Source organism: Sceloporus occidentalis, unplaced genomic scaffold (genome assembly GCF_023333645.1).
Source record: "Sceloporus occidentalis isolate IW3139 unplaced genomic scaffold, rSceOcc1.0.p SCAF_2, whole genome shotgun sequence".
Taxonomy (NCBI): Eukaryota; Metazoa; Chordata; class Lepidosauria; order Squamata; family Phrynosomatidae; genus Sceloporus; species Sceloporus occidentalis.
Genome location: NW_028316982.1, coordinates 102,424,340 through 102,450,221, shown reverse-complemented (window position 1 = coordinate 102,450,221; position 25,882 = coordinate 102,424,340). Strand labels below are relative to the sequence as shown.

The 25,882-nt window shown below is 41.0% G+C and overlaps 1 protein-coding gene and 1 long non-coding RNA gene across 2 annotated transcripts; one reads left to right on the top strand and one right to left on the bottom strand.

The window, feature by feature from the left end:
* Window positions 1-365: 365 nt before the first annotated feature.
* Window positions 366-22,444, bottom strand: TACR2 (tachykinin receptor 2). Its single transcript, XM_089507884.1, has 5 exons — window positions 22,041-22,444; window positions 9,419-9,610; window positions 3,842-3,998; window positions 927-1,123; window positions 366-694 (listed from the first exon to the last, which is right to left on the bottom strand). The coding sequence occupies exons 1-5, from the start codon at window positions 22,442-22,444 to the stop codon at window positions 499-501; spliced, it is 1,146 nt and encodes a 381-aa protein (XP_089364010.1). The 3' UTR covers window positions 366-498.
* On the top strand, window positions 15,262-25,053 carry LOC149318790 (uncharacterized). The gene is made up of 3 exons (XR_016279826.1): window positions 15,262-15,539; window positions 17,382-17,531; window positions 23,514-25,053. It is a non-coding gene; the product is annotated as an uncharacterized LOC149318790 (long non-coding RNA).
* Window positions 25,054-25,882: the final 829 nt, after the last annotated feature.

Sequence of the window (25,882 nt, the reverse complement as noted above, 5' to 3'; positions counted from 1 at the left end):
ACATGGGTGGCTGAGATAGTGAGCCCTTTGCTTTCTGATGGTTCAGTGTACACAAACTTTGTTTCATGCACAAAAATATTTAAAAGATTGTGTAAGATTACCTTCCAGCTATGTGTATAAGGTATATATGAAACATAAATGAATTTCATGTTTAGATGGGTCTCATCTGTCAGGATTTCTCATTATGTACATTATGCAAATACCAAAATCTGAAAAAATCCTAAATATGGAACACTTCTGCTTCTAAGCATTTCTGATAAGGGGGAATCAATTTATGCTAACCAAGGCTGGCCCTGCTTAGTTTCAAATATCTTGTGAGATCTGGTGCCTAATTAGGGTATTTGGGTAAAATACTGGCTAACCTTTTATTTTGATAAATGCTGGCATCCCACAGTAGAAGGAATACTCGCAAATCAGTCAGCAGCTTTCTCAGTAATTTGAAAACAAACAAACAAACCCTATAATGCAGAAACATGAAAACAAGCAATCATTAAAACCTCAAACTACCAAATAGACATTACTGGATGATGTCTTGTCATTAGTTGTGTTTGTCCCTGTGCTTGTTTGGAAGTTGGATGGTGGGTCTCTCTGGATCTTTTGTACAGGTGATGGATATGTAAGGTTAAGTTTGTCTCTTTCTGTTGCTTTGATGCAAGGGCAGCACTGAAAAGCCATCCTGAAACCAGAACGGAATCTGTAAATGAACACAAACATAAAGTGTTACAGATTACACATCAGGGATGGGAGACCTTTCTTTGGAAGACCAAGCTCCTTCAGGCATAATTGATGGGAGCGGCATAGCATTAGTAAGGTGAGCTGAACACAAAATGGGTAAGCCACCCACTTTTCTTTCTTTTTCTTCCCCTTATCTCTTGTTCTCTCACTTCCCTCTGGACCACTTAACAATCACTGCATACGCTACTAACCTTTGATTAAGGCAGCAATATATAATTGGGCTATACATTGCAGAGCTCATGGCAAGGAAAAATACTGTCAGATATACTTGTTGAATATATTTCTTCCTGTTAATTTCTTTCCAGATGCTCCCCATGATGAAATAGAGATGATAAGGAAACCAGCAGATGGCAAATGTGATCACAACAGCAACCATTGTCCTGACAAACTGGAAAAACACAGGGAAGATGTTACTGTTCAGTTTTCCTCCTGTCTGTAATAGAGACAATTAGTTATGTTTCATGCATCAGACTTTGGCTGGCTTTCATTATTAGACAAGTGTCTTGGTGTGCTATTTGATTAATGGAAAGATATGGTGGCAACCAGTGAAGAGGGACACATTGAGGGGAGATTATAACGAACCCCTATGTATTTGGAAGTGTAAAGAATTTGTCCCTCTTGGCCGGATTAGACACTATGTTAAATGCACTGTATTATCATTTGCTTTTGTGTGCCTTCAAGTCATTTCCAACATCTGGAGACCCCAAGATGAACCTATAATGGGGTTTTCCTGGCAAGTTTCTTCAGAGGTTTGCTGTTGCCATCCTCTGAGGCTGAGAGAGTGGGACATGCCCAAGGTCACCTAGTGGGTTTACATGACCGAGCCGAAATTTGAACCCTGGTCTGTAGAGTCTGGTTCTCACTATTATCATATCAGGTATTATATCTGTATTATCATACATGCACATTATTATTTTAAAATAGGACCTGATCCAAATCAGCACTGCAGTGCAGGAAGAGTCCATTCCACTATGTTCCTCTGATATTTTCCTGTGGAAAACCACTTCTCCAAACTGCTATTTGCCATGTAGGAGTGTTGCTATCTGCATCCAGTGCAGCTGGGCTGGGGATTTTCATCAAGAAAATGGTATGGGGCACAGATAGCAAGGCACCTGAGGCTTGCTGGGCTCTGGAAAACCATGTGCTAATTTTTCACCCCAGTTAGAGAGTACTTGGTCATACTGGCAAGGGGAGGCATCATTTACTATTCCACATGCACCACCACCTGAGAGTGAAGACCTCCAGTGGGAGCGATGGCCCAGAAATGGATCTAAGATATGCAAGATCCTTTTTGAGATCTGGGGTGGCCAAATGCAGCCCCTCAAGGTTGTTTTGTGGTCCAAAAGGCTCTCCAGTACCCAGGATATTCTCCCTCCAACTCACCAAAATTGCCACTGAATGAGTGAAAAAGGATTCTTCTGGGCCTAAATTAACCTTTTAAAAACACAGTGAAATTACTCAGGAATTTAAAAATAATTCCCCCTTCCAAACATGTAAACACAATTGGAGGTATGGGGATGCATGGGTAGAGTGTAGCCCTGCAGGGTGCCACGGGTGGCAAATGGAGCTCTCCAACCTGGCAGTTGCCCGCCTCAGCTGTAGGTGGAAATATGCTCCACATGTCCTTAAACATGTTATCAAAATTGAGCCACGTTTTAGATGCCACCACCCTCCACTGCGATTTCCCCCTTCTACTTCTTAAGGCCCTTCAATGAGTACTGCAGCTCACTTAAAACAATCTTAATAAACAGTCTTAATAAAACAATCTTAATAAGTCTTAAGCCTGTTTAAAACAATCAAGAACAAAGGTCCAACAAACAAAATGTTTTTATTCTGGCGAGAAGATTTCCTATACAGTTGGCCCTCCATATCCATGGATTCTGTATTCATAGATTCAACCATCCACAGCTTGAAAATGTATATTTTTTCAGTTCCAAAAAGCAAATCTTGGTTTTGCCATTTCATATAAGGGACACCATTTTACTATACCACTGTATATAATGGCACTTGAGTACCCACAGTTTTTGGTATCCATGGCGGGTCCTGGAACCAAACCCTAGCAGATACCATGGGAACACTGTAATATTAAGGGCACATCTAACCCATGGATTTCAACACATGAACACATCTGTGCATTATCTTGATAAATGCACGGAAAGCTTTGAGAAAAATGCTACCATCCTAGAAGGCCCGTCTCTGTCTTTTGAGACTAGATATTCACATACTGCAGTTTCACACTCCTTTAAAAAGGTCTGCCCAGACCCTCTTGTATCCGCAGGTACTTAGCATACATAAATAATCACTTCCTCATGCATTTACTGTCAACTACAATTTAAGCACCTGAATAAGACTAGCATCTGAAATCAGTGCCTGAAATCCAGGCATTTGATCTATTGTAGAAATTGTTGGTAACTTTTTTTATAAAGTCATTAGCTCTGTCCTTGTTTGGTCGGCACAGGATTCCTTTGTGGTAATATAGTAATATATTGCCAGAAATCATGTTGGGTCATCCCAGTTAAAAAGCTTTTCAGGGCTGAGGTGACAGGTTGTCTGATTCTTCAGGCCGACCCACCCCAATAGTGGGGAATATCCTCTCTTACCAATTTCCCATACATTATAGTTCCGTTTATCTGTCAGTCACATTCTCTCTTGAGCAAAGGTGTAGTGGAACACACAATGCCACCCCACATCCCTGCGTGTGTGTGGAATTCGACATGTCTCTATGGAGGCTCTCCGTGTGAAGAAAAAGCTTGGAAAATCTGGAATCTTGCTCATCTCAAAAGCAATATAAATGGGAACTTGTTTTCGGTCATGTTGCTTGGAGGAAGAATTGCTAGGCACTCCTCTGCTTCCATGTTCCACACATGTGATGAGTAACACATGAACAGGACTAATCATGTTGGCTAAAAATGATTATTGCTACAGTGCCAATCCATGACAGCAGAAGGCATTTGCTGAAATCAGTTTTTTAACCAAGGCATGACTGCTTTTTCATTCCTCCAGGGAATAAAAGTGCAACTCTGCATTCCTCCTCCACAAATCCTGGCATGAGTTCATATCACAATTTCACTAGAGGTAGCAATCTTTTACGTAACAAAAAACTAACCTTTTTTTTAGCAGTAATCTGATGTTGGTAGTAGACAACGTTAGTGTGATCACCAGGGACGGCATTATTCCACAGTGTCAGTCCGATTGCACTATACGCAATAAACATCACAGTGAGAGGCAGCAGATAAACCAGTACGATGACGAAAATGTGATACCTAAAAAGAAAAAAATGCCAAATGTGAATCATTTTTAAAATACACACACACACACACACACATATATCTCTGAAGGAAAGTTTCAGGGCAAGGTATTATAAATTCTTTTTCATTATTATTAATTTATTTCAGAATTTTTATTGTGCTCTATAAACAAAGATCTCAAGTTGGTGTGTGTGTGTGTTTGTGTGTTTGTGTGTGTGGTGTACCATCAAGTAACCCGTCGAATTATAGCAGTTCCATGAACTTCATAGAGTTTTCTTAGGAAAAGAATACTCACAGGAGTATTTGTCATTGCCTTCCTCTGGATAAAACCTACAGCAGCCTAGTATTCTTTGGTGGTCTTCCATTGAACTATCAACTGAGCATGACTCTGCTTAGTTCTGAGCTCAGATAAGATCTAGTGCCTTCAGGCCATTTAGGCACCTCAACACTGGGTAAAATAAATAAAAAAGCAGGGCATAGAAGTACACCTGTCCCTCTGTATCCACAGATTTTTTTATACACATATTCAGCCATCCATGGAGATACACACACACACACACACACACACACACACACACACACACACCCTTGATTGTGCCATTTTATATAAGGGGCACCAATTTACTACACCATTGTATTTAATGGGGCTTGAGCATCCACAGATTTTGGTATCCATGGAGGGTCCTGGAACGAAAACCCAACAGATACCATGCATCCACTGTAACAAGTGAATGATGAATTACTTGTTGTTAATCTCATTCTCCGATAAGAAAGGTGTAACTATTTTACATTGCACTTGTAACTTAAGAAGGGATGACTTTACCTGTTTTGCAGTGTAACTTTCAGTAACTTTTATTATATGGGGTGTTAAATGGTGGAGAAGCAATAATACCTGATTCAGATATTTGCCCATGCTCTGTTGTGTGTATGGAGGCAAAGATGAGGTGGGCATCTAGTGAATGTGTTTTGTATCACAGACATGAGGTTACTGAGGTCCCCCCCTCATTTGTTTACTGTCAGCTACAAATTAAAACCCGAACAAGGATACCATGTGAAATCAATGCTTGAATCCAGACATGTGATGCATTGTGGAAACTGATGGTGGCCTCTTCAAAATTATTTTAATAAAGGCATTGCCATTATCCACTTTGCACAAGATTTTATTGTGTTAATATGGTTATACTTTTCCAGAAATCCCTTTGGGCCATCCCAACTGCAAATCATTTTAGGACTGGCATCACAGGTTGTAACTGTCATTCTCTTCAAGTTAAATCACACCGGTAGTGGTGAATATTATCTTTTATCTCTAGATCATTGCTTAATCTTTCTCAGGAAAGTCTTTAAACTGTAGTTCTGTCTGGACATGTGCTTGCATGCATGAATCTGTGTGTGTGTGTGTGTGTGTGTGTGTGTGTGTGTATGCATGTGGGCTCTTCCAGAGAAACGACAATTCTCCAAGCAAATCTACACATTTAAACTCAAGAGCAGTTTAAATGGTAATCATCACCGCAGCCCTTCAAATTTTCACCTTATGACAAATTGTCACCATCAGAACAGCTGAGGACAGCTTTCCTCCACTCAGTCCATGAACAGTTGGGTGGACACCTGGATCCTAACAACTCCAGAAATGTGTTAGATTGAGAAAGAGCTGGAAGGCATGTCAGCAGTTGTATCTAGACTTTGGACCCATTCTCTCCAAGGAAACTTGTCTAGTTGCCCCCAGTCAAATCTGGCCCAAATAAGAACCACAGGAAAAAGGAAGGTTAGCAAGAAATGCCTGTTCCAACCAACACTTCTTTTGAGAAATCTTCAAGTTCTGGCACAGAACCTAATCCATTCATTGTAAAAAACAAAAACAAAACCATTCCATGACAGGACAAGTCCCATATACTGTATCCTTGTTCAATCACACAATTTGTGGCATCTGATTTATTGATAATGAATAAAAATATGAAATGGCCACATGGCAACATTTGGAATGTGTACAAACAAAAGGAGAAGAGGGAAGTGGTATGAAATTAGAAAGCAAGACCTGATTCAAGGAATTTGTTCTTCCTCTTCCTTTTCATAGGAGAAGGAAATGCGGGGGTATCTTGAAACGTCATAATACTTAACATTGCTATTTGTGGCAAAGGGAAGCATTTTTAATGCACTGATTTTTTTTTCATGCACTCTTATCTCTTCCTGCGTCTGTCTCACCTCTTTCCCCTTTGGACTAGAGAAAACTCATGTCACTACATGTAGAGAAAATTGTAATACATGAACCAGCCCTTAGGCTCTTTCTAATGCAGTGGTTCTCAACCTTTCTAATGCCGTGACCTTTTAATACAGTTCCTCATGTTGTGGTGACCCCTGGATAGAGGAGTGGTGTCTTGGTTCCTAATACCATTGGAAATATGTGTTTTCCAATGGTTTAGGTGACCCCTGGAAAGGGTCATTCGACCCCCCCCAAAGGGGTCACGACCCACAGGTTGAGAACCACTATTCTAATGGAAGTGGTTTTGATGCCGCACATCATGCTGGCATCATGCTGCATGCCCAATTGCATGGTGGGGGCGTTATGGTGCTTTGTTGGCACAGAGTTTATACACGCTGCACCAAAGGAGTGTGAAAAAGCTGCTGCCACGGCACCAACAGCACCTTTTTGCTAGCGCTAAAAGGAGCAGTATTTTGCCAGATCGGGGCCACAGCATGTGGTTGCCACAGTCCCGATCCAGCAAGGAAAGGGGCGGTGAGACGTCACTCCAAAGGGGCAGTCTGTTTTGCCCCTTAGTCACCTGTCCACATTCTCCCATACCACTACCACCATAGTCTTATTGCAAGACTATGTAAATGCCACCCGAATCTATCTTAAAGCCAGCAGCTGGGTCAGGTGAAGGAGATCAGTTCAGCTTCTGATAGTTGGGCAAGGGAGCAAGCAAGCAAAACTGTGACACATCCTACTCCTTTGCCTTATCTGAAAGCTGAATGGACCCTCTTCACTTGGTATGACTGCTGGGTATTAAGGTGAGCTGGCAGTGGGGAGGTTGGCCAGGAGACATTACTTAGTTATGCATATGTAACTAACTAGCTGGAGTGGAATAACAGTGATCAATAATAAACAATACTTGAAATTTTGGATTATGTATGTGGCAATCCCTGGAGATGGCAGGATTACAATAAAGGCAAGATCATGAGGTATCAAGACCTACAAATGAAGCTTTACTCTGTTTGTAACAATGTGTAATAGCTGTAGGTAGTATCACAACAATACAATTACAAAAAGTGATACTATTTGGAACATGCCATGTTATCTGATGATGCCTCACTGAAACCTAGATTCCTGGATAGATGAGGCAAAGTTCAAGTCAGTAACATCTGGTAGGTTGTGAAACCAAGATGGTAATGATGAGAATGATCATAGTACTGTAGTATTAATACTATTACTCAGTAGTCCCTGCACTAGGTGTCACCCTGTTTTGGGATGGGACTTCTGGGGGCTGGGACTTCTGGTTGGGTTTTGGAGGTGGGGCTTCTGGGGACAGTGCACACTTGCACACATGGGGAGAGGTGCTTGCATTCAGGGGGAGAGGCACACACACAGGGGGAGAGGCATGCATGCCCAGGAGATGAGGTGGCATGTGTGTTAGACAGAGCATGGGGGATGGTGTGGGGGGGCTGACCGGGTGTCACCTACCCCTTCTGGGGTGTCACCTGGTGCAGTCCGCACCCCACACACACCTCAGTGGCACTGCTGCTGCTGCTGCTGCTGCTACTACTACTACTACTACTGCTACTACCACTACCACTACTAGGAGTATATTATTATTACAAACTGTTTCCAGATAGAGCTGGCTTTTCCAGTTACTTTTCCTCACCCCTTGGTTTTCCCATCTGGAAAAGTGGGGGGGGGGGGGGAATGAATCCCACTTGGAGTGTGTGTGTGTGTTTGTGTGTGTGACAGAGAGAGGGGGGAGGCTGACAGCCAGACAGTTAAAGTATTCACACTAGTTCAAATGGGACTGCCTGCCTGCCTGCCTAGGGAGGTTCTATTTGCTGTTAAGTCAATGTCAACTTATGGTGACCCTATGAGTAAAAGACCTCCAAGAGGTCGACTGTGCTGCTCAGGTCTTGCAAACTCAATGCCATGGCATCCTTGATTGAGTCACTCTACCTATAGCGTGGTCTCCCTTTTTTCCTACCGCCTTCAACTTTTGTTGCTATGTGCTTTCAGTCACTGACTTACGGTGTCACTGACTTACGGTGATCCCAAGGTGAACTTATCAGAGGGTTTTCTTGGCAAGATTTGTTCAGAAGGGGTTTGTCGGCTGACCAACTGTGACTTTTCCAAGGTCACCCACTGGATTTTCATGGCTGCACAGGGATTCAGACCCTGGTATCTAGAGTCATAGTCCAGCACTCAAAGCACTAACCCACGCTGGCACAGCCTTCTAATTTACCAAGCATTATTGACTTTTCTAGTGAGTCACATCATCTTGTGATAAGTTTGTTCTTCTACTGGGTTTCTCCCTCCTGCTTTTGAAAGGTAACCTCTATCCTGCAACATCACAGCCTGAGGACAAACAATGCAATCCTTACATTTCACAAAAAGGCAGTCACAACCTGAAATTATCTCCTGCTTTGTGAATTTCTAGTTTCTCTCTACTTCTGTTTTCCATCTAGCTATCAAGGAACGAGTGTGGCTTACCTAAGAATGGGGACAGATGCTGGCTTTAGTATTTTTAAAAACAGGGGATAAATTGTTGGATGTTTCCTCATCCAAGAAGTTCTAGGAGTGATCTGCAACTTGCATAGCACCTGGCAGAATTTAATTTTAATGTCTGCTATCTCCTCCTACATTCATCTTCAGACAGTGAGTAAAGGCAGACTCACTGGCTTCAGCATCAGCCAACTTAATTCCACCTCCCCGCGGCTTTGTTTATCATCTAGCTTGCCTGATAATGAGGATGACCATGAACTTAATTTATATCCTGCTTTCTTCCCAAAACAGAGCCTCAAGATAACTTATGAAAAGGTCTTGTGAACTCAAGAGATTCCACATTATTCTATGACTCTTTGGTTGATAAAGGAATTGCCTAACATGGATTTAGCCATAAATCCACAGTATTCCTTATTACTGGATTATTATTTTTTTGTCATTTCTCTTTCATTTTCTCCATCAACTGCAAAGACTTACATCCAGTTGTTAGTTCCAACTGACCTGCTAAGTCAATAGAATTTACTGAAGCGTTGATGTACCAAATTTCCTTTCTTGCTGGAACTAGTACTGTAATTGAATTTATGCCAAGATATACCACTAATGCTGTTTCCAGATCTTTGTACTAGTGGCACAGACAGCAGATTTAAAGCAAAACACTTTTAAATCTCACAACATTCTGGCATTTCTCATAGTAAAAAATATTAGCAGCCCAAATAGATTTCTGGGATGTTCTTACGTGAGTCTTTTCTGTTCACTGTTGCCTGGCCAGAGAATGGTGCATTTGGGTGTTTCATCATCAACAATTATTTGGGCATAAAAGAATTGGGGAAAGGCAAGTCCACAAGCCACCAGCCATATGATTCCTATGATCACTTTGGTGTTCCCAGCAGAAAGTTTTCGCTTGAATGGATAAATTATTGCCATGAACCTGAGAGAGAAAGGAAGATGGTAGTAGAATTATTCACTGTAAAATGATGGTAACAAACCATACAAACATTACAATGGAGACAATTCAGGTAATAGATACGTACTGTATCAGAGCTTCAAAAGGTGATACGTACGATGTGCTAATTTCATGGAATCATAGAACCATAGAGCTGGAAATGGCGTCATGGGTCATGGAGACCAACTCTCTTCTCAATTCAGGATCTCCAGCTAAATGATCCCCCCCCAGGTAGCTGTTCAGCCTCTCTTTGAAGACATCCAGGGAAAGAGACCCCATTACCTCTCAAGATAATTGTTTCCAATGACAAATCACTCTTACCATGAAGATGTTCCTTCTAATGTTCAATCAGAATCTACCCTCCTGTAACTTAAAAGTCTTAGATCTTGTCCTATCCTCTGGGGCAGCAGAGAACAAACCTGTACCTTCCTCTTTGTGACAGCTCTATAGATATGTAAAGAGCACAATCATATCACCCTGGGGCTTGAATCTTCTCCACCAGATTGAACATGCCCAACTCCTTCAATCTTTTATCATATGTTTTCTTGTCTGTACCTCTCATCATCTTTGGTACCCTTCTGTGAACCTGGTCCAACATGTCTATATCCTTCTTAAAATGAGGCACCCAGAACTAAAGGCACTCAGAACTCTAGATGAGGCTTGGCCAGTGCAGAATATAGTGGTACATTACATTCTTTGACTTGTAAACTATGATTCTATTAATGCAAGCTAAAATATTATTTGCTTTCTATGTTGCAGCATCACACGGCTGGGCCATGGTCAACCCCAAGGATCTTTTCCCATTTACTATTTCCAAACCAGGTATTCCCCCACCCTATGCCTGTGCATTTAGTTTTTGTGGCCTAAATGTAGAATTTTATATTTGCCTTTGTTGAATTTCATTCTATTACTTTCAGCCCAATTTTCTAGTTTATCTAGGTCCTTTTGAATTCTGCTCCCATCTTCCATTGCATTGGCTATCATCTGCAAACTTTATAAGGATTCCTTCTAAACCTCTTCATAAAAATTCCCCCTATCATCATTGAATATTGCCATTGTTTGTGTTGTATTGAGCATGGTTTGTTTACTTCAGCCATCAATTGCACAGCAGATAATCAAACAAACAGTGGCTTGCCTTCTCCATTTCTGTTTTGACTTGCATTTTCTCCAACAACTTTTTTATCAGCTGGTTTTGGGGAGGGAGAAACCAGAGACAAAACATATTTGTGGCTTTGAATGCCATGACAAGCCATATTTTAACAAGACTGTCTTCAGGTTGTGGTTTGTGGCTAGCTTATTCATAGAGGTAGGTTCACACAACACAACAAGCCAGAGTTCAACCACAAATCACACCATGATTTGTTGCAAATGTGGTCACTTTCCTAAAATGAGCCTGCACAAGAGAAAGTATTTCTCTTTCACCTGCTGAATGTGGGGGAAGAACTATATGGCTGGTGTGTGGAAGGAAATTTATTGTCACCAAGCTTTTGTTGTGTCTAGGGGGGCAACCTGCACAATGTAAGCATTATGATCTGGACAGATAAGTAAATACAGAGCGCCCTTCCCTTATGAGGGGATCTGTAAAACAATAGGGCTTGTGCATGTGGCACAGCATGGAACATGTGTTGTGGGCATGTGTGCCATTGCCTTTTATGGTGAGCAGCTTTCAGCGTAAACTGAAAGCCACATATGACGCGGGTGCACTGTATACATTCAGTGCATGAGTTTTTACCATAACTTCTCAGGATCAACCTAGGCATTAAGAGGAATGCATGTTCTCTACAATTAGCCTGCTTTTCCTCTGCCACCAGGATTTTCTCAGAAATAGTGCCGCAGCAGACTTTGAAACTAAGACCATATTTATCATCCATTAATGTTTACAGACACACACATGATAAACGCAAAGTATGTTGTAAGGGAAAACACATGCTATGATAATTATAAATCATTCATAGTCAGAGGAACACCTCTGAAAAAAAGTGATAAGCCATTTCTTCCACTATATAAAAATGCTTTATATTTACTACATGAAAGCTCACACAATTTTTAAAAAAGGTCTAAAGTGGCTGCTACATTTCTTTTCTCCCTTCCTTCCTCTTCCTCCCTTCTTTTTATGTTACAAGAGACTAACAGGGCTACTTCTTTGAAAACTGCCATTTCAGAACATTTGAGCAAACAGAAGTTTTTTATTCTTATGTAAACTCAGGCAGTCTAAACGATTTTGGAGAGTGAGGCAGAAAATACAAATGCTGTCCTGCTCACTGGCTAATATATAAATATAACATAAGGACCTTGCTGCCAGATTTTGGGATCCAAAATCTTCGGTTTGAACTGGCTATCTCCTCCTTTTTCAGAGAAAACTGTGCCTTGGTAAAGTATACTGTTTTCTTCATATATCCATTGGGCGACCTAATCTACCCACGCATCTGTTTTACCAAGCTATAAAAAATTCACATAATTTTTTACAGGGTGACTTGGATTTATAATTTTTCTTGCCTCAGTTACTAAAACAATTTCCTTATAGGTGAACTCCCTTAAATTTTCCTGCTAGGTGAGAAAGCTAGGGGCAATGATAAGAATCAGAGAAATAAAAAACAGCAACATACGTTGCAGCTTCCAACAGCCTTAGCTAGTAAAGCCAATTGTGAGGAATGCTGGGAGTTGCAGTCCAACTGGAGGACTGTATAATTCCCACTTCTGTTGTAGGGAAAAATGGTCTAACTCCAATTGCTAGTTCCAACTGGAATAGAGGTACTGAAGCAACTGCTGAATAGTAAGTCAATATTTAGGTAACCATTGATTCAACTCCAGATGCACTTGTGCAGAAGTACTATTTGTTTCACTAAGGTTGCATCCGCATGGCAGAAATAGTCTACTTTAACACCACTTTAACTGCCACAGCTTAATGTTATGGAATCCTGGGATTTGTCATGTGTTGTGGCACCAGAGCTCTCTGATGGGGAAGGCCATCTCACAAAACTACAAATCTCAGAATTCCATAGAATTGAGCCATGGCAATTAAAGTGTCAAACTGAATTATTTCTGGAGTGCGGATGCAGCCTAAGTGTTTCTTATGTCGAAAGACATACTTAGGTAGCACCACTGTTTTCAATAGGTCAGTTCCAAATAAGAAAGAAAGGAAAACCTTTCAGAAATTTATTTTTAAAAGTATGTATTTGCACTTTGACACACACACACACACACACACACACACACACACACACACACACACACCATTGTAACCTATATGTTTTAACATAATATTATTAATTTGTGTTTTCTTTTATAATATATTTAATGGAATTTATAATTTATTTGTATTTTTAGTGTAGTCCCTGAACACCAATTTTGTTAGAGGCTGAAATCCATTGGGCTTTTTAAACAAGTAAGAAACAAAACAAATAATCGGCTCTCAACACATGGAGTGTTGCCTCCTTCTTTGCTTTTGCTTCTGTTTCATACACGTGCTTTCCAGTTCTCTTCCTTTCTAAATAAGACAAATCTGAACTCAGTCCATTATGAACATATAATCTGAACCCAATCCATTATGAACAAATTACCTTCATAAATAAATGTTTTTCAAAACATGTTTTGAACTACCAGTTGTCCTTTTGGTCCTTCCTAATGCCGTGTGTACTTGGTGAAGACGAAGGTGGCAGAGATAGCCACAGCTACATTCTATGGAATTCTGGGATTTGCAGTTTGGGGAGAATTTTTAAATAACCCTTCATATTTGCTACAGGATGAAACCATGGCAATTAAAATGGAATCGTAGGGCAATCATTGAGTAGTATGAAAGCTGCTGTTCCAGCAACTTCCACATAGCAACATAGTGTGAAGCAGTTTTGAGTGATCTCTGTGCTCTCTGAAGGGATTCTCCCTGGCTGTCTTGGGAGACAGGATGCTGCCCTCCAAAACCTATCCCATAGTTCCTCTGGAAAGAGCTTCGCTTTGCCAGAAGCCTCTCCCATTGATCTCTGGGCTCTCTGAAGGGATTCTCCCTGGCTGTCTTTTGGGAGACATGAAGAGGGGATGCTGTCATGGAAAACCTATCCCATAGTTCCTCTGGAAAGAGCTTGGGTTTCCTAAATTCGCTTTGCCAGAAGCCTCCCCCATTGATCTCTGGGCTCTCTGAAGGGATTCTCCCTGGCTGTCTTTTGGGAGACATGAAGAGGGGATGCTGTCATGGAAAACCTATCCCATAGTTCCTCTGGAAAGAGCTTGGGTTTCCTAAATTCACTTTCCTAAGTTCGCTAAATTCACAAACAGTCAATGAAATGGAAACGATGCCAAAAGATAAATCGCTTCCAAATATTCTGGATTAACGTTACGTCATTCTGACGTACTATTGATTGACAGCTCCAAATAAGGTATGGAGGAGAAGAATCGCTTTATTTAAACACCGATTTCATGCTAAGTAGGAACGCTTGCAGGTAAAAACTTCGATTTAAATAACCAGATGGGAACGATGAACAAAGCGATTCGGATAGCGGGATAAGAACAGTGTTATTTTGAATCGATTTTATTAAAAACGTTGTATTTTAAATCGTTTCAAATCTTAAGTGGGAACAACCCCTTAGTCTTCTGATTTCTCCATAGGGTAAGACATAAATATTATAACAAAATCAATATTGTTATTTCCTGCCTCCACACAGACCTTACTCTGAAGTTGTAGGAACCCCCCAAGATGGTGGCTGAAGGGAGGGCTTTTCTTCTTCCAGGCAGGCAGTTGGAGCTAGCCTGCCTCTCTCCCCTCCCTCCCTTCAGCCACCATCTTGGGGGGAGAGAGGCAGGCAAGCTCCAACTGCCTGCCTGTAAGAAGAAAAAGCCCTCCTCCCGACCACCATCTTGCGGGGGAGAGAGGCCTGTTATGTTTTTTTTCACTTTGTATTGTACTTCCTGTTGTACACCGCTTTGATCTAATTTGGAAAAGCGGTATATAAATAAACATTATTATTATATTATTATTATTAATGCACCTTGTCCCATAGTACCATAATATTGTGTCCATTATGGCATATAGGGCTGATTAGTTCTGGAGACTAATCTGTCCTAGGGTCTGTTCACACTACAGAATTATTGCATTATTATTCCCTTTTAACTGGTGTGATTCTATCCCATGTAATGCAGGGACTGGTAGTTTAGGAAGGGGTGTTGAGACTTTTCAGCTAGAGTGTTCCAGTGCATCACCAAACTACAGATCCCAGGATTCCACAGGATGGAACCACGACAGTTAAAATGGAATAATGGTGCTGTAATTCTGTAGTGTGAATGGGCCCCTTGGTCTGTTTATACCAGGGATGAAAAATTACAGACTTACAGATGTTACTGGACTCCATTTTTCCACCTGCCCTAGGCAGAATAGATAATCTTAAAGGTTAAGGAAGAGATACAATCAAATAACAACTGGAGGGTTATAAGCTGCTGTCCTTTGAGAATATCATAGTTTTTTGGCTCCGAAATACAAACCCCAAATACAAAATGTATGTTTCTAATTACCTTTTTCTCCCTATAAGAATGTTTTGGGACCCCAAACTCTTATTTGATAGCATTTAGAACATAAACATATGTTTGTTCAAAGTTTATCGCATAAAAATAATATGGAAAGATGACATCTTTTTTTTTCTGGCAGGGCTCTTGAGCCTTAAAAAAGTTCACGACATGCAGAAATTTAGCAGGCAAACCTTTCCCCATCACTGTAATTGCATTCCAGAAAAAGCCTGACGGGAATCACATACAGAGAAAAAAATTCTACTGGCAGTCCTAATCCAAACAACAAGAAATGATGCATTTTGTAAATTTATCCAAGGAAGATTAACTTAGCCTCCTTGTTTGACTGACAAAGGATTTATGACTTTTACAATCACATGCAAGGCGGCAATTCACCAGATGTGGCCTGTCCAACATGAAAAAGGTATTAGACACGTCTAAGTGGAGAGGATTGTTTGGAACTTGGATGTCTAGTGTAGAGGTCAAAAAAGCATATGATTGGTGTGCTAGCATGTGGAAAGTATGTAAGGGTGGCTGCAGTGTTTGATTCCATACTGCAAAGCAAAATATATTGATAATGAACTAGATAGGCAGGACAATAATGAAGCAGATAGGGTGGACCAATTAATTTTTATCATTTGATTGGCACCTTTTATGCCAATGGAGAACTGAGTAGAAATAGGCAAAGCCTTAAGACTGGCTTTACCTGTGTGACTGTGTTATATTTAGGCACTCTTGTGCAGTGCATTCACTCACCAAATATTTTGGATTTCAAGCTGCAAAAGGCTTAGCCGCAGAAGGCTTAACCAGCATTGGCCAGGGATTCCTGGAGTTGAAATTCAAAACATCTGGAGGGCCAAAGGTTAAGAACAACAGCAGTCCTTCCCGCACTCTCAGGTCCTCTTGCAGTCCAAGAAAACCAGACTGGTATCGACTTCCCAGAGGATGTTTTCTGTTGCTGCTCCAAAAGTCTGGAATGACCTGCCAGAGGAGATCCGCCATATAAGATCTTTAGAGGCATTTAAAAAGGCAATAAAAATGGATCTCTTCCGGCAGGCATTCCCAAATTGACCTCCTCCGAATGTTTACTCTCCAGTTGGGAATTATTGTTTTTAATGCTATTTTAAGGTGGGAGGGAGATAGGGAATTGGATTTTATATGCTTTGCTATGTTTTTACTTGTGGTTTGTTGTGTTCTATTTTTATTGCTCTTATGTTTGTTGTTACCCACCTCGATCCAATACAGGGAGAGGCAGGATACAAATAATAATAATAATAATAATTATTATTATTATTATTATGGAATGGTAATGTACAAAAGCAGATGACACAATGCTGTGGGAAATTAAGGGTGAGGTATATGGGTATAGTGTGAGCTGTTTTCTACAGGCAGGAGAACAGGACAATAACATTGAATAAACTGGTTGACTATTGTTAACATGCAATTCAGGCTACCACCACACTGCAGAATTAATGCACTTTTACACTCCTTTAACTGTCCTATGGAATCCTGGGATTTGTAGTTTGTTGTTACACCAGAGCTCTCTGACAGAGAAGGCTAAATAGCTCACAAAATTACCAATCACAGAATTCCATACCATTGAGCCACGGCAGTTAAAGCAGTGTCAAACTGTATTAATTCTGCAGTGTAGATGCAGTCTCATACATATCCCTCAATTGTTCTGACTTGGCAGGGACAGTCCAGATTAATCCTCTGTTTGTTGTGCATATAGCAACATAGCACATTGTGCTTCACACTGTGGCTTGAAATTTCACATTGTGCATTGCAGAACAACAATCAGTCATTGGCATGTGTTGTGCGATGTTGGTATTCTGTGTGAGGGTTGCATAGTGCTGATACAGCGTATCTCCTCAGTAGATGTGTACACTGTACTGAGAGGAAGTCGTGTTGCAGCCTAAAATAGTTTGCATCAGTAGAAGTAAAATGATGACAAAGGAGAAAGTGGGAGGAGGAGAGAGAGTACTGGGACATTTTAATAGCAGCTGAAAAAGTGGGACAATATAACATTGATCAGGATGGCCTCTGCCAAATTAGGCTTCTGCATAGTCCATTAGGAAAAAATATTTTTTAAAAAAGGATTTAAAAACAACTGGAAAGCACACAACAACAAAGACATATAGAAGAACTATCAAGCTTAGTAATGGGCTGGGGATTGTGGGTTTCTATCATTTATTGTATTTGTAATTTTATTTTTATCATTTTTTGGGGAACCTGCCTCGATCCGATATGCTCTGGTTGTCTGTAGGGCAGCTGACACAAAAGATAATCCTTCATTGAGGACATCTCCTTCATGAGTTACTATTTCATTATTGCAATTGAAAATTATCTTGTGACACCATTAATGCCAAGTCTTCCTACAAATAAACAACATCATTTTACATCCACAAACACTGCTGTGAGTATAGGACATTTTTATCCTCTGAAGTACATTGGAATTCCTATGGGGTCATAAAATATCCCAGAAACCACTCAATGCAAACTTTTCTCTTTCTCTTTTTTCTTTTTAAAAAATCCATCTGGAGGAAGGTTAAACCTCACTAAAATTCATATGGTATTGTTATGAAAGAGGCATTTCATGGTTAATACAGTATTGTGTCAGGATTTTTATAAAGGTGCATTTTATTCTGGCTTTAATGATGAAGGGTGTTTCTGAGGAAATTGGCAGGCTGTTGCAAAAATGTTCTTCTCTGAAAAGGGGAAGAGAACCTACTTTGCATTGTCATGAGTCACTGTCTTTAAATGATGTGAATATGACAAGAGACTCAATGCAAATATAAACAAACACTTAAAAGATTAAAAATAGAAAGATCAAAGGCATTTGTGAAGCTTGCTGGAAACGAAAGGTACCCAGGGAATAGAATAGGATTTTCCAAAAATGATCAGCAAAATAGGAACTATGTAACAGAAACTACTCTAATAGGAGCTTTGTAGTAGAAACCATTCTAGTACCAATTTTCTACTATTGATTTGGTAGGGATAAACTATTGTCATATTAAGATTTTAATTTAACAGAATCCTATTCCATGGTGTGTTTGTGTTTAGAATGCTGTGGGACTTTAAAGTACGTTCCTTATCTTCATGGTTTGCTCTTTTGGAGGTATGTATCACAAACAATCAACCTAATAATAAAGAGATGAAAAATGGCAACATTTCTGTCAGGGCTGATCAAAGACAATAACAAAATGCCACCCTTTTCAGTTCCAAATACAGAATTGATTGGACTGGCAACTGGATGATGTGATGGTATCCTCCACTGTATGTGAGGCAATAGTCAAATCTGAGGGGCCTGGGCCAGGAGCACACATCTTTCTGTCTTCCAGCAAAAAAGGAACGTCTGGAGGACTCAGGAGGAATGGCCTGAGAAACTGCTACTATCATGTCCCCCCTGCTCCCAATATACCATCTTTGATTATTGCCTTGCTTTGCCTAATGGTAGGGGCTGATTTCTGTGCCATGAAAAATGTTCTCCTCCTATCTTACAGGACTCTGTAGTTGTTGAAAGCAGTATTTTCTAAGTTTAGCCATCAGCTTCTACCCAGTTGTTTATTAAACTCTTAAGCCCCCTGTCAAATGGGGACATAAAAAGAGCACAGCTGGATTATGCCAAAGCCCTATAGTCCAATCTCTTGTTTTTCAGGGTGACTAATAGTATATTGCACTGCTAAAAAACCCCGGTTTATCTCTCCTGAACTGGTCTAAGTTGGGATGCAGTTGGGTTCTATCGCCAATGTATCCACCAATTAAATACAGCCCGGCTGTAGCCTGGGTCCCAGGCATGATCAGCAAGCCACTTTTCAAAGGGGGGAGCTTTCCGACTGAAAAGCGGCTTGCTGACTGCACCTGGGTCCTGGGCTGCAGCCAGGCTGTATTCGCCTGGTGGATTTGGTGGCAAAATCCAGGCAATAGAGCCCTGCTGCCGGGTTTTTTAGCGGTGTGATAAACTCCTAAGTGATGACTTTGGGAAACCCATAGGCAGGACCTAAATGCAAACAATACTCTTCCATTGTTGCTCTCCAGGACACGTTATTCAGAGGCATGCAGCCTCTGATCCTGGGTATAATAGGCAACCATCATGATTGGTAGCAGTTATGAGTTTCAGGGCCTGGGCCCTCTTTTCTAGTCCTCAAGGCAAGTGGCAGAATCTCAGGGCAAGAGTGCAGCCTTGAAAATTCTGTGTTTGTGTATGCATTTCTCTTTACATGGGGCCAGTGTTTTTATTTCAGTTTTTCTTTATTTTATTTCATTGCCTAATTTGTACAACTGCAGCTAACACTTAAGGTGTCATGCTGGATGTCATCATGGGGGATGTACCTTGTAACATCACTGGGGCCTACTCATGCAACATCACAGGAGTTCATCCCTTGGGCTCAGGTTTTGACCCCAAAATCTCAGGGCCTGGGATAGTCCTAGTCTGGCAACCTAAGTAGTAGCCATGAGTACCCTCATCTTTCATGAATTTATCTCATTCCACTTAAAGCTGGCAGCTAAATCTACTTGTTGCAGAATTCCATTGCTTAAGTTTGCACTGTGAGAATAAGTATTTCATTCTGTCACCTCTGTATCTCTTGCCATTCAGTTTAATTGATGGCTGGGGGTATAGGATCTCAGGCAGCACTGCAACCTCACAATAGCCAGGCTTCAAAGCAACAGCCTCCAGGACACTAGAGTAGGAGTGGGAATCACATGTTGCCGAACTACAACTATCAGAATTACTCACCATTGGTTATGCTGGCTATTGCATTCAACCAATGCTCTTGATTATGTCTCCTTCTTCCCAACCATATTGCATTGGGGTTCAGGAAACTGGTGCCCTCCAGATCCCATATATTTTTTGGAAAGTGTTGAAGACAGTAGTGGATCTCACAACAAGCAAGGTAATGAAACTGGCAAGGCAGAAACTGAACAACAATCAGTTCCACGCCTGCCTACCCCCAAGGAAGAAGAAAAAGGACAATAGGTTTCAGTGCTTCAAGAATAGGGAGATCTAAGGGGGAAATCTAAGACATATGAAATCAAATATATGCTGCACCTAAACACTTTAAGAATAATTTGGGTCCTGTGCAGATCAGTCTTAAAGGCTGGCCTGGGGGCAGAGTCGGGGTGTGGTGTCCACATGACGCACATCCTGGCGCTGCCCCCATGGTGGCGTGATGCCGTGCGCCACTCCACACAGCATGCGGCGTCATGGTGCTTCTCTGATGCTGTGTCTGCACGACACAGTACCAAAGGAGCACCGTAAAGCTGTGGTGCTGTGGCTATCATGCCTTTTTCAGGATGCAAAAAGGAGTTACATATCCAGACACTCAGTGGGACCTGTATGACCATTATGTACTATGTAGCACTGTTACTATGGTGCTACATACTGTATTCTGACCAGACCACCCCAAGTCCCACTTACTGGTAAGCAGTCACTGAAATCATCAGGGACCTGTGCCTCTGTTGATCAAGAAGCATCTGCCTGACATCCCCCTCACCCAATCCCATAAGCCATCTCCCATGGAATAGCCAAAAAATCCCTCCTGTTGCAAAACCTCTTTGTGCTGGAGATTGCTTGCACAATAGGGAATGGAAATGTCAGGCAGCCACTTCTCAGTTGGCAGGGGATGAGAGCCCTGTTGATCCCAGTGGCTGCTTACCAGTAAGTGGATTTTAGGGGAGATTTTCACAGTTCCCATGTTGTTCCCATGTCATTTTCAATGTAGGAAAATCCTAGGGCAAACCTATCACAGGTTTCTTTGCCAAGATTTGTTCAGAGGAATTTTGTGATTGTTTTCCTGCGAAGCTGAGAAAGTATGACTTACCCAAGGTTACCCAGTGGGTTTCTATTCCTGAGCGGGGATTTGTATCATGTTCTCCACAATTGTAGTCCACCACTCAAACCACTACACCACACTCTGAGGGGCTATATATGGATCATGACTACATAGCAGTTACAAATGTATATCTGTAGATTAAGTATTTGTAATTGGCCAACAGGAATCTGGCCATTTTCTGTGAAACGTCCATATCCTCATCACCACTGTCATCTATACCATTTTCCATATCTAATGATATCTCAAGATGGAAAGATGATAAGAGAGGGGTAGAGCCAGAGTGGCGTAGTGGTTTGAGTGTTGGACTATGACTTTGGAGACCAGGGTTTGATTCCCCACGCTGCCATGAAACCCATTGGGTGACTTTGGGCAAGTCACATGCTCTCAGCTTCAGGGAAAAGCTTCAGAGGAAAACTCTGAACAAATTTTGCCAAGAAACCCCCATGATAGGGTCACCTTAGGGTCACCATAAGTGAGAACTAACTTGAAGGCACACACCACCACCAAAAACAAGAGCCATATTTTTTGTAATTGTTCAATAATTCTTCACTGTGCCCTGAAAATCATAATAATAATAATAAAAGGAATAAACTATGCAAAATAAGCCAATTTCTATATAACGGTTGCAGGTAGAGTAAACTTTGTACAGAAGGTTGATGTACAGAAAAGTAACCAACACAGAATGTATACACCATTGGAAATATAGGATGCTTCAGTCCAAATGTTAGGATAAAATTAAGCAATTTGCAATAAAAGCTGATATATATTCCCTCAAAACAAAGTCCTATTAATTTCAAAAGTACTTTGTTCCCTGGTGAGTATATATAAAACTATAACCTGAGACTGTTACCCGAATGTCTTTACTAGAGTCAATCACACTGAACTCATTGAGACCTCCTGAGGACACACACAGATTTGCACTGTTAGTGTTCATATCCTAAGAGAAATATCTACCTGAAATAATTTGCATGTGTAAATCTATATTTCTAACAGCAGAAGACTCAGGTACCTTTCTGTAGTAACACTGGAAAGAAAACAATAGAGGAACATTTGGCTCAGAAAACAAAACTCTTTATCAGAAATTGTCTTACCTCTCAGCAGCAACAGCCGTCATAGAATAAATGCTCACAAACATTGCAATAATAGGAAGAAAATTAAGAAATCGACAGAATCCTTCTCCAAAATACCAGACATTGTGGCTGGCATAAATAAAGTTAAAAACAGTGTTCAAAGCTGTCATGAGCAGGTCAGAGAGAGCCAGATTAACAATAAAGTAGTTGGTAACCGTCCTCATCCGTCGATGAGACAGGATAATCCAAATGACAGTGCCGTTGCCCACAATTGAGACAATGACCATGGCTAAATAGATGATAGCCCAAACTGCTATTTGCCAGCCAGGCTGAGAAAATGCAGTTGCTTCTGTTTGGTTGCCATCATCTACAAAGACGCTACCTATTGAGACGTTGCTAATGGTAGAGGCAGAAGATGTCTTCATATCTTTCTTCAGCTCTGTGTTGAAAAATTGCTGCAAATAGGATGATTTTCTTCCCACGTCTTGATGTGAAAAGGATATATTTAATTTAGAAATGTGCCTTCAGCATTGATCTTCAGACATTTATGGTAACTCCAGAGAAGTGACTGATGTTCTTCTATACTCATATCCACCACAAATCCATTTGAATAAACCATTGCATGAAAATACAGTAACCGTATGCTAGTGCTAAGAAAGATCTCACTTGTGGTAGAATCTTCTTAAAACTGAAGGGTTAGATTATTGTAACTGCTGTAAAAATCCCTCACTGTTTTTTGTTTAAACAGAAGGGTTGATAGTCATTACAGCATGGAATTGCTGCCCTTAAGTTTTCTCTTTCTGGAAACACTAAGGAAGCAGCCAAACAGGGGGGAAAATTCTACAGAGCCTTAACAAGAATTTGAGAGGAGGAGGAGAGATAATGATGTACAAAAGCTAACTACACATGAAATCAGTTTTCATGAAGCTGGTGTTTCATCTCTCCACAAGCTGTAATGATCTCTGTGACTCTGTTGTTTTTAGGTTTAACGTGAACAGCACCACAGATTTTACCCTATTAGGACCAAGACCTTTATTCTTTATGTATCCCCATCTCACACTTGATTTTAGTGGGAGTTTCAGGGAGAACTTGGCTTGTACAATGCCATAAATATTACAAAGAAGGATTGAGAAAACAGAGAACAAAACCATTTAGGAGCAAGCGGGAAACTCTATCATGAATTTTTAAATCTGCAGCCTCCAGACCAAGGTTTATTCTAAGCTTCCCCTCTCTACTGCACAAGGCCAGAGGGCCAATCCTTGTACCCAGTAGCACATATATAGTACATGGCATTTTGTGTGGTCATGCATGATGTGACCATGCTGTACTCCCATCTCCAGAAGCTGGGTAGATTGGACCTTTCCCAGCTGTAGCATATGTAGAGAGGGTTCATCAGAATCACTTGTGTTAATAGTTGCATAGAGGGTTTATATTCCAGTGGCCACCTCTATATGTGTGATAGTCAGAGTAATCCCTGATCTCTTTTTCTTTCAGGGCAAAAGGCTATACTTTGGCAGATGCCAGATGGGGAGGGCAGCAGAAGTATTTTCTCATCTGGTATGAGTGCTAGCACAAGATATCCAACATTTTCCACATTTTTTCTAACGACTAAAAAATGAGGGAGGAAGGAAAGAAAAACTGAAAAAGGAGGAAGAGTAAATTGTAATGTTTCAAGACAGAAGGAAAGAGGGCATTTTAGGAAAACAAGAGGAAAAGGAAAGAAAAAGATGGATTATCCTTTAAAATGGCTGAGGACAGAGGCTTCCTGTAAAACTGAGGAACTAGAAATCCACTCTGCTGACTATACCTGTGAGTTCTGCATAATATCTTAGGGACAATAAGAAAAACAAGCCTATGCAGACATTAACTGAAGACCACATCAGCAGTGTCCCTGAAGCATCGCAGCACTGTGAACTGGACCAAAATTATCAAAATGTATATAATGGTGAAAGTCATTATGATATCAGGTGATGAAAAACAGTACTTTCTAAGTGCCAGTAAACCCTGAAGCCTGGTGCAAAAAGAAGGCTGGATGCAACTGACAATACCTGAAACATCACAGTTAGGTCCAAAGCATATAGCACGATTGCCATGCATGTATCTTCCTTTACAGATGGGCATTGTTCCTCCAAAACAAGACTCTTGCCTCTCCAAATGAAATTTTCCTTCACTACCCACATTCCAGAGTTGCAGTATCTTAACCCTTCAGTTGAGCATTGACAGACTTATCGCATGAGAAAACAAAGAGGAAACTGAGCTAGAAAATAGCACCTTTCACCATGCCATACTGCATTGTGTTGTAGTGCTTCAATTCTTTTCCTGAGGGAGATGGTTGTAAAAATGTGTCTTTTGTTGAACAGACTTTTCCAGCTAGAAAAAGGTGCACTTTTACAACTGTCTCCTGCGGAAAGAGAACTGAAATGCTACAATGTCATGTGGTAAGGCATATTATCACACCCCTTTTAAACCAATTTATGTCAGACAGGATAAAGTCCAAGTTAAAATTTAAAGTGGGTGTTATCACATTCAGCCTGGGCCAGGCGAGTGCAACCCATCTGCAGCCCGGACTCCAGTCACGCGTATCCAGAGGCTTTTCAAAAATGGGAGATTGCCATTTCATATTTAAATTCAACTTTATCCCATTGGGGGTAAGTCGATTTAAAAGGAGTGTGATAATCTCCATAGAAGAAACCTCTACTCTCCAGCTCCATTTCTATTTTGTTTTCTCATACAATAAGGCTCTTAGAAATACCGTTTAGGCACCCAAATAAAAAGGGAGCAGGCCAAGATACCAAGGAAAGAACACAGCATATGTGAGTTCTAAGAGTGAACTATTTTCAATGTCTTGGTCTCTGCAAGGCTACTAATTTGAGGACTGAAGAAAAATTTCATTTGGGGAGATAGAATTCTTATTTGGGGAGCAATAGCGTAATTTTGCCCTCTTATTCATAGCTATACCTTGCTCCTTCATGAGAGATGAAGCACCAGATGGTTTCCCACAATAACATACTATTCATATAAGTTTGTGAAGACTGATAGGTAACAGTAGTTATTTTAGTTGTCTATTTCTTTATTTTTCTCATCTGTTTTAAAAATAGCCTTGTTCCTAATTAAAGCTTGCATTGCCAACTGCACAAAAACCTATTATCTACTACACATTTTGTTTTCCTGGTGAATTTCACAAAATGTTTTTGAATAATTCAAAAGCTTGTAAATGTTGGCTGGGATCCCAGCTATTGTGCACTCTGTTCCTTTCATCAGCAGTTATCTCTGTTCAGCAGTGATGTCAATCACCCTTGAAGGAAATTCCCGGAATGGCTTCCCAGAATGCCCCCAAATTTCCCAGAACAGGGGGGGGCGGGGCAGGCCTTCTGGGTCAGGGGCGGGACTTCCTGGTCAGGGGATGGGACGTCCGGGTTGGGGGCATGTGCAAGGCACTATGGGAAGGCTAAAGGGGGTGGGACTTCCAGGATGGGAGGTATGTCAGGAGGTTTTTTGGGAGCGGGAATGTATTTTTGACTGGGTTTTTTTGAGTGGGAAGGTTGAATTTCCCTGAAGGCTGAATTTCCCAGAATCTTCCTGGAAATTTAGCAATCCCGGAAATGACATGGGGGTCATTCAGTCTACCCTTTACCCCGGATCAGGAACCCAATTATGCAGCTGAAGTTCATATTCGCCCCAAATCTCCCACAAGCGAATCTGAGGGTTCCACAACCATTTGGGGGCAAATGCCCCTTAGTGCGGGTCATTTGGAATCGGGGTAAAAGCTATAACTTTTGAAAACCCGGGTTCAGCGAATATGAACTTGCCCCCGATCATGATCGGGGCAAGTTCAGGGGAGAGATTTAGGTCAGAGGGAGGCA